Source organism: Pogona vitticeps, chromosome 2 (assembly GCF_051106095.1).
Source record: "Pogona vitticeps strain Pit_001003342236 chromosome 2, PviZW2.1, whole genome shotgun sequence".
NCBI classification, from domain to species: domain Eukaryota; kingdom Metazoa; phylum Chordata; class Lepidosauria; order Squamata; family Agamidae; genus Pogona; species Pogona vitticeps.
The window spans coordinates 148664270-148674161 of record NC_135784.1 but is presented as its reverse complement, the minus strand read 5'-3'; the positions used below and the strand labels follow the sequence as shown (position 1 = coordinate 148674161).

The 9892-nt window shown below is 43.4% G+C and overlaps 1 protein-coding gene across 14 annotated transcripts in view; it reads left to right on the top strand.

The window, feature by feature from the left end:
- The first annotated feature begins 355 nt into the window (after window positions 1-355).
- Window positions 356-9892, top strand: part of ARSG (arylsulfatase G) — a 166932-nt gene continuing 157395 nt past the window's right edge. For 7 of the 14 annotated variants that reach the window (XM_072990791.2, XM_072990789.2, XM_072990788.2 and 4 more), the window contains exon 1: window positions 356-785. In XM_072990791.2, the coding sequence (XP_072846892.2) occupies window positions 371-785 (415 nt within the window). In that variant the 5' untranslated portion in view covers window positions 356-370. The remainder of the gene's footprint in view (window positions 786-9892) is intronic. The other 7 variants (XM_072990793.2, XM_078384344.1, XM_072990790.2 and 4 more) reach the window with 5 other exon arrangements.

The window sequence follows — 9892 nt, the reverse complement described above, 5'->3', positions numbered from 1 at the left end:
TAGGATTATGGATTTGGGGTTGAAAAGACCAATGGAGAGTGATGGCAGAGGTCTGCACAGAGCAGGTATACCAAAGGAAAAAGGCAAGGTGGCTGAGCATCTCTTCTTAAAAATGTCCCTGCTATGAAATTAATAAAGTTTTAAGTTTCAATTCTCCTAATCCCAGAGGGTCCCCAGAACTGACTTTAGTCCACATTTTTAAAAAAATGTGGTGATCTGTGGTGGAACAACCCCATGAAGATGACACCACTTGTTACAGTACACGGACCTGGTTGGTGGTTGCTGTTATGCCCCCCCCCCAATAACAGTTCAAGCACCAGGGCCCCAAAAATGTACATCCATCACTGCCGGTGCTCCTGAACAGAAAGAGATGCTTTGGTCTCGAGTTACGGCAGAGTTGTGGTACGAGAAAAGAGGTTGCGGTGCAGTTGCTCCGATTAGTGGGCTGCTTTTTAAATACAGAGAGGAAGAAAGAGGACAGCGTGAAACAAAAAGAGCCCTGCCTTGCGGGAGTTCGCTGCCAAGGTCGCCTGCCTGCTCTCACGGCCGCGAAACCCTTGGCCAGGTTCACCGGGAGGGCGCCGGCCAAGGCGCAGCGCGGAGACGCCGTCCGCCTTTCCGACACGGCGGCGAGGCGAGAGCTCGGGGAGTCCCGATTGGCTCAGGCCCGAGAGGAGGGGGCGGTGCCGGGCCGCGTTCACACGTGCCAGAGACCGTGCAACAGGAGAGCGAGCGAGCGAGCGGCGGCGCCTTGTGTGCGAACCGACGATCTCGTCGTTTTGCAGGTACCTTTTTTTTTGCACTCGAGGCGCCTTGTGGCTTTGTCCAGGTGGAGGTGAAACAGCCGTGTGTGTGTGTGTGTGTGTGTGTGTTGGGGGGGCAGTTGGTGGGATCAGGGGATTTGGGGCCGCAGTCTTTGGCTAGGGTTGGAAGCTTGGGAGGGCCACAGAAGAATGGCTGGGGCGGGGAGGGGGGGCGGGCTGAAGGCCAGAAATCAGCAGGGCGGGTGCACGTAGGTCATCTGTGGGAACGGGGACGGCGTGCCCCCCTTTGCAAGCCTTGGCTCAACGGGACGGCGCCTTTGGATCTGCTTGTCCCGCCGAAGCCGAAACCTACGCGCTTGAGCTTTAAGGGGGTGGGGGTGGGGAGAAGCGCCGCCCGATCTTACTCTTTGGAAGTGTTACTCAGAAGTAAGCCCCGTCGGCTTTAGAGGGACTTATTCCCGTGTCACTCGGGTGCAGGATCGTATCTGTCAGTAGGATTCACGACGTTAAGGCCGCTCACGGCACGGCGGCTGCGGCGGTGCCTCCGCCCCACGAGAGTGGAATTTTCCTCTTTCGCTCCGGGATTTTCGCCCGGGAGCCCAAGGCGCCCCCCCTCCTTTTTCTTTTCTTTTTCGCAGGCCCGCCTATTGGCCGCTCCGCTCGAAGCTCAGCGCTCGCAGGGCGGGGCGCTCTCTTGCCCCGCCTCCTCTCTCTCTCTCTCTCTCTCTCTCTCTCTCTCTCTCTCTCCCCCCCCCCCCCCGCGCCGAGTACGAGTGCGAAAGAAAGGGCGGCATCTGGCCTGGCCCGCTTCGGCGCCCCTCTTGTGGCGGGCGCGAAAAGAGGGCGTCTGGACTGGCCTGGTTCCTCAGCCCTTGAGGCACTTTGCGTTTTTAAAGCCCAGTCCCGCTCTTTCTTCCCATGTTAGGTGTGGAGGAGGAAAAATGGGCAGGGCAGGCAGCCCTCAAGGGGGGAGGAAATGGTTTCCCAGGGTTTTGGGCTTTCTCCTCCCGTCCTCGCCCCATACACCACGAGTGGTGGCACCAGAAAAGCCCGTTTCTCCCCACAGAGAGACAGAGGAGGAAGCATCTTTTTTTTTCACGAAGGTGCCTCGTTGGAAGAGTGGGCAGCCATCTACTTGTCCTGTCTGGCTCACGAATGAAAGGGTCTCTCTGTCAATCTGACGGTCATCTCTTTAAGGCTGTTGCAGAATAAGAGGTGATTGAATTTAATTCATTTATTTCTTAAATATAATGAACACTTATAATTAACAAGTGTTTCCTTTGGTAAGTGTAAGGGGACACATCTGGCTCTTCCCCTTCCTGCTTCACCCTCACAATGACCAGATGAGGAAGGTTAGGGTTAAGGAATGTGTTTGTCCCAAGATCACACCCTGAGTTTCATAGCCCAGTGGGGATTTGAACCCAGCCCTCCTGAATCCTAGTGTAACCATGATATTACTGCCCCACAAGGGCTCTTGCATTGAGTTGAGCGTTTACCTATATCCCAATCTCCAGTACAGCCTGAGAGGAAGTTAAAGTCCCACTGTGGCCCAATCCTGACATATCTCCACTCAGCAACTCAAAAAACAAACAACCCCCCCAGACCCATTACAGCACAGAAACATAACCCCCCAGCCCAAAACTACGCTGCAAAACCCACCCAAAACAGTTTTTAAAAAAGCAGAAAGCAGCACCTTACCTTACCAAGCAGCCTCCTCAGATTGCACACTCTTTAACTGCTGGGGCAAAAGAGCTACAAAGAAGCAGCCTCTTTGCCACCTACAGTTAGCAATTTGAATTCCCCACCTTTCCCCCCCTTTTTTGATCATAACTGGAAGCTCTGGCCGCAAGTTGAAGTCATAACTCAAAATGGTCTTATGTCAGGACGTTCGTAAGTCGAGGCACCATTGTACAGTACTTGAAGGAGGAAAGATTCACATCATACTGCTTATTTCCGTTGCCAGGCTCTATTACACTTCTTCCACCTATGGCTTTGGGAAAGAAGCCCTCCAAATCTCTTGCAGGAACAACACATTATAGGGAACTAAATATCCTCCTTAAAGCCAAACCAAGTGTTAGCCCAGTTCATTCTCTAAGCAGCTATTCCCTATATGTTCCAATATCCTTTTGTACTCTGGTTAAATTTTCATGATTTGGGAAGGATAGGATACTCTGGTTTCCAGCTCTGGATCTTATGAGAGCTGCTGGACCACTCAGAGGCTCTTTCCTATATTAATATCTAATAGTAGTTTGACTAAGACAGATGTGCAAACATGAACTAATAACTGTGCTTGTTTATTCATAAGCATAGTATTTTAGTTTCTAGTTATCAAGGGATCTCCAGTGTCTGGGTAGTGTTTCCGTGGCAGCTCTCAACTGCAGACTATTTCCCCCTTCTGCTTTAAGGTAAAGAGGGCCTAATTTTAAATTCACAGATATTTTGTTTAGAAATAAAGCTCTTGTTTATGCCAAGCCAGGGTGGCATTTACAACTTAAAACAGAATCAGGAAAAAGCCTTTTCACAAGTTTTAGTTTGCAATTGAAAGCCAAGTGATTTCCATCATACATTTTATCTTGCAATTTCTGGGAATTAGATTCTTCTTCCCTTTTTTTCCCTGATAGATCGATTACAACTAGAAAGTGAGTGTGAATGTTGATTGCATCAGTTTAATTGGTTTGTGTGTATGTAGGATTGGATTGAATTGTATATTTTAAACAAGCATAATGTTGTGCTTTCATTATGGATGCATCTGAATGCACTTACTCTTGTATTATCGTTGGGAAGAGCATTAGAAAGTCCCAGGAGCTCTTATTAATTGTAGAAGTGAAAGCCAGTCCCCCTTTCTCTGAAAACTTAACCGGGGTAGATTGGGAAGGGATCTTCAGGGAGTAACTTGGCTTCAGGAGCATGTATGCATGTGTTGCTTTTTCATGCCTCAAGAAAGCATTTTTTTTAATGGTTAGAATTCATGGTGATACATAGCAGGCATCCTTCAGTTTCAGGAGACTATGGTAATGTGCTCTGAATAGAGGTCTTGGAACAGCGTCTTGTATGGCTGAGAAGCCTACCGTATTTTTCCATGTATAAGACTATACTTTTGTCTAAAATCTTTAGACTAAAAATTGAGGGTCATCTTATACATGGAAGTAAGCTGAGGAGAGAACAAAAACAAGTGGAGGGGAAAACAGGGATCAAATGATCCTGCAGTGCTTTGATCCCTTTCCCCCTACACTTGCTAAACCCCATTTAGATTTCTTAATTTTGGATTAGAAAAGTGGGGTAATTTGAGAGTGACAGTTCCTTCCATATTCATGGAGGTGGAAGCAAATATATTCTAGGTATCTTACAGGAACAGCACACTGGAGGGAATTATTTATCTTCTTTAAAACAAAAACTTGTCATCTCCCAAAACAAAACATAATGTGTCTCTTGTTTTGTCATATGTTTAAAGTGAATAACAGATTCACATTTTTTCTATCAAGTGAACATTTAAAAATATTTTTGAAATCAGTGACAACATTTTTATTTTCTCTCTTATCTCTCACCTCTACACCAATATTCATGTGCAAACTAGAATTGCTTGTCAAAGTTTTAAAAAGAACGCTTAAGTATTAAGCCTCACCTTGAGCATTGTGTCCAGTTCTGGACACCACATTTCAAGAAGGTTGCTGACAAATCGGAACAGGTTCAGAGGAAGGCAACAAGGATAATCATGGGGCTGGAAAATGAGCCTTATGAGGAAAGGCTGAAAGAATTGGGCATGTTTGGCCTTGAGAAAAGAAGACAGAGGGGTGATATGATAACACATCTGTTCTTGATCACCCCAGAGTGCAGGACACGCAACAATGGACTCGCGTTACAGGAAGCCTGTTCTAGCTGTTAGAGCAATGAGTCCGTGGAACCAACTACCTCAAGAGGGGGTGAGTGCTCCAACACTGGAGGCATTCAAGAGAAACTTAGACAACCACCTGGCAGATATCCTTTGACATGCATTCCTACATCGAGTAGAGGGTTGGACTTTATGGTCATATGGGCCCCTTCCAAATTAATGATTCTGTGAAAAATTGGTTTGCAAGTCCATGAAAGCTCACATTGAAATAAATTTGTTAGTTGAAAGGTGCTACCATATATTTTTTGTTGCAGAGATAGATTAACACTGCTAGCTTTCTGAAAACTTAGGAAAAAGGGTTACTGTTAACACAATAAAAAACAGGCCTTGGTTGTGCCATGTGTATATGAAAATACAGATTTACATTTCAGTCCCACTCTTTAGTACGTATTTTGATATCCAGTGTGGTTTAGTGGATAGAGTGGCAGACTAGGATTCTGGAGAACTGGGTTTAAATCCTGGCTGAATCATGGAAACTCATTGGAGGGGGGGGGGTTAGCACTGGTAAGCCCATTCTTTAATTGCCTCACATATCCTAAAACCCCTGTTAGGGTTGCTATAAGCTAAATGTGACTTAGGCACATAACACATTTGGTATGTGGGATAGCTGTGGATAATAGATGAGATTTCTTCATACAGTGGTGCCTTGACTTACGAATGTCCCTACTTACGACCATGTCAAGTTACGACCAGCTCCGGCCGCAAAATTTTGCTTCTAATTGTGACCGGAGCTTCCACTTACAAACAGAAAAAGGCAGGGGAAAAAGGCAGGAAATTCAAATTTCTAACTGTAGGTGGCAGCGAGGTTGCTTCTTTGTAGCTCTTTCGCCCCAGCAGTTAGAAATTGTGTGTCGGGGGAGGCTCGGGACTGCCTCCTGCTTCTGAGAGCATGTGTGTGTGTTTGCAGGGAGGCTTCGGGCTGCCTTGTAAGGTAAGGTGCTGTTTTCTGCCTTTTAAAAACTGTTCTGGGTGTTTTTGCAGTGTGGTTTTGAGCTGGGGATTGTTTCTGTGCTGTGATGGATCTTGGGGGGTTTGTTTTTTGCGTTCCCCCAATTTCCGATGGGTCTTGGGGGTTTGGTTGCTTTTTGGGTCCCCCCCATTTCCAATGGGTCTGGGGGATTGTTTGTTTTTTAATCCCCCCCTTTCCGATGGGTCTTGGGGGGTTTGGTTGCTTTTTGGAGTCCCCCCCCCCATTTCCGATGGGTCTTGTGGGGGTTGGTTGCTTTGTGAGTTTTTCCCCCATTTCCGATGGGTCCTGAATGCTTCCCTTGATTTTTCCTTTGCTTTCTTTGCATTTCTGACTTGCCCCCTTTGTTCTCTGTGCATTTCCGATCTGCTCTGTTTGTTTTCTATGCATTTCCAATGGGTCTTGCACGCTTGATTGCTTTTCTTTTCTTTTTCTCCTTCGGCGGAAGGGATTAATTGTGTTACCAATGAGTCTTTTTTGGGTGTGTGTGTATGATTTTTTTTCTTCGGCCCAGAATGGATTAATTGCATTTCAATGCATTCCTATAGGAAATGGTGCTTCGACTTACGACCATTTTGAGTTATGTCCATCTCCTGGAACGGATTGTGGTCATAAATCGAGGCACCACTGTATATTCCACTACTTTTTACCCTTGCTCACATTAACAGAAGCACATTTCTATCCATAAACCATTTTGGTGCATTTCTGTTTGCACTCTCTGTTTTAACTGAATTAGTACTCCCCTATCTACATGTTCAAAAGCCCACATATACCATAGAACAGCCATTTTAAACAGGACCCACAGGTGCAGCTGGCATATTTGAGGGCCACAGACTGGAAACAATTCTTCACACACCACCTTATAAGGCTTGTTGTGCAACATACAATCCTGAATTGGCCAATATTCATATTATGTTTGTGGCCATGGCCAAAGAAAAGTTGAGAATAGCTGCTCTAGCACATGGCAGGTTATAGACTGGCCCACTGAAGTTAAGAATAATACAGATTGTTAATAAAGGCTGCTTTACATTGCTAATAATCATGATCACACTTAATATGGTGTTTATAATAATGGAGGGCAGATTTTAAACTTTCAGGATCTGCTTCCCCAGTGCCCTTATGACCCAAAGATATACTTTAGCCTTTGTTAACCATTTTGTAAATAAACCTTTGCTGTTAATTGTGAAGGGAGCTGGGGGTTTCTATTCCAACTCTGCCCTCACCACTCATAATCTTCCTGGTTTGTCAGTTTATTGCTGCAGCTAAATCAGACAGTATTAGAATTAGTTCAAGGATGTTATGTGCTGTTTCTGATTTAGCCTCATCCTGCAGATTATATTCTGTTAGATTTGTATGTTCCATTAGGTGTCATACACATTTCTCATTAGTGTATGTACACATATTGTTCGTACACTACGATATGTGCATGTGAATCATGCATGTATTGTATGTATGATGAGTTATTATCATGCAGAACTGGATAATTTAGAAACTCTGAGATTAAATTCCCACAATGTAAAAGCATGGGAGAAAGAAACAACTTTAATTATAGATGTATATCTTGTGATAAAAATATTTTCAATATAAAATTTTGTACTGATTTCAATGTAATTAGTTTACATTGATCTGATAATTTATGGTAGCCAGTTTGTTTAACAGTTCAGGCCAGGAAGTTCCCTCCAGCCTGCTTTGTATAAATTTATTTGGGAAAAGCTGGAAGGTAATGGAGATCCATGGAATAGTGTAGGAAGGAAATACATCTATAGGTGGGAGGGAAATATGAGTCAGAGAGAACAGGTTGGTAGTTTGGCTAAATGGCAGAGTTCTCCATCCCCCAGTTTAAGCAAACCTGCCAGAATAAATTCACATGTATCTGCAGTGCTGTGTGCTAGGAATTTGCCTTCAATGGTAATGCAGTGTTCAGTTCAAGCTGTTACTTCACTTCACTTCCACAGAAGGAATAGTGTTTCAAAACGCTCTGTATTAAATACAGTAGTTCTGCTTTTACTTCACGTAAGAGTAGGAGTGACTTCTGCGCTTAGAAAAACAAGTGATACATTTGTGTCCATCCCAGCCAAGTGCTTGGTTTTATAAACTCTGAAAACAGAGCAGGATCAAGTGGATTTGAAAGACTGGAGAAATCCTCCTGTTCCCCAAAAAGCGGAGCTGAGGAGGAAAGAATCAGAAGAGGAGAGGATGGACAGACAGGATAAATCAGGGCTTGTTGGGCGGGGACCAAGTACCAGAATACCAGACACTGGATAGACAGCAAAAGACAAACTGAGGAGTGGGATGCATTAAGCTGTGGGGAGATTGGGCAGCAGAAGATACACTTTTAGGAGCAGAGGGAAGAGGACCAGTCCAATAAAAAACAAAGGACCAAATCAGTAGGCCAAATAGGGTCCCTCATTCCTAGATTAAACACAGGGAGGGAGCAACACCATCTCTGGGGGGGGGGGCGGAAACATGTAAATTAATAGTAGGTGCTGCCACTTAACTCCAAGGCTAGCATTTTTGGCATGGGAATGCCAAAGCAGTTCAACAGTACAAGTATTTCTACTTTTGCATCTTTAAAAGTAACGCTTTGCAAGTACTTTATTTATGTTTAGTCTCTGCATGTTTTGTGATACTTAAGGCTTGAAACGCATTAAAGAAGGCACCATAAATGACTACATTTAGCTCTTAGTCATGGCCCAGGGAGATTTTTAAAATTGCTTTGTGATATTGTCCTTTTTTCTTCTTTTTTTAATCAGTACCATTGCCGTGTCTTAAGAGGTAAACCTGGAAGGTTTAAGAATAAAGAGGAGTTATTAAGACGTAACGTTCTTTCCTTAAAAAAAGTTTATTGCAAAACTCAGTATTTGGTAGCACTTCCAAATTCACTAATTACAGTACAGAACTAGCAATCCTGCTATGACCATGTTTAATCCTGGTTTTGGATCTGTTGTGCACAGACACACACACTCCTGTTCATGCTAATATGGTATCTACATATGCTCTAACTCATGCTGCAGTCAGTTATGGATGCTGTTATTTAGTACTGGAAATCTTTTTAAAAACATACAGTAGAACCTTACTAACCTGCAGGACAGCTAGATTTCCCCATAAACCCCCTGTGATTTTTTTTTTGAAAGTTTAAATTCAAATTTTTCATAGCAAAAGTACTATATTTAGGTCTTATATTACTAAGACATCATTAATGTTGCAGTTGCTATTATACAGCATGTTTGCTGCTTTGCTGGAATTAAAATGTTGAACAATTTATAAGATTTGCCTGTTAATAAATAAATAAATAAATAAATAGCACAGTTGTATGAACATAAGCATCATGTTTTGTTCATTTACTTGCTCATTCAGAAATGGAAAAAGCTAATCACCACTGTTTTCAGGGGTGTTGTGTCTCTTCCAGTTACTGTTGTAATTTATCAAGGTTCTACTGTACACAATAAAGTGCTGAAACTATACCAAGGACACTAAACTGCAACATGGTCTCCATAGTTTTCAGGCAGTGAGAGAAGGTGAATTGATAAAACTACTCTGATACAAGACTGCTCTTTCCTGGGTCTGAGGCATCATCATGTTCGGAACTGAAAAAAAAAACTTTAGTAGAGGATAGATCGCATAAATATTCTTAATATTGCATCCCAGTATTTTGATACTAAATGTACTAGTATGCTTCACCAAATATATAGTGAGCACCTCCATTAAGGGGTGTAATCCCTAACCACATTGAAATTTTAAGGACTTCAAAGAGTGGATTCAAGTTTTTTTAAAAAAACTTAACAGGTTTTAGGAATAACAGCCACAAACCAATTTGTTCTGCATATCTGTTTGATAATACATAAACGGCTTCACAGAGCAGTTGTCATACAATGCCATTCCCACTGAAATATGGAGAAACTTCTGAATCTGTACTGTGTGTGTTCAGAACCAAAACAGACCTTTTTGTCTTCTTATTTTGTCCCCCTGAGTTGTCTGCTGACAAAAAGATGCATAAATGTGGGGCAAGTAAGCTCATGTTAACCTTGATAGCTATAAAATGTGAGTAAATAATCAATATGTTGCCATCTTCTATAATTCCCTTTCTTGAAATGTAATTGAAAACTGGAGGTGGTGGTAGTGGTGGAGCCAGCTGTGTTTCATTTATGCTTCCCTGGAGTCAGTGATGACATTCTTAAGTTCCGTGCTACCAAGATTAGAGTGGTAGTGTTACAGTGTTTGGACCAGTTATTAGATGCCTGTGGCAGCTGTTGAATGCTCTTTTAATATTGT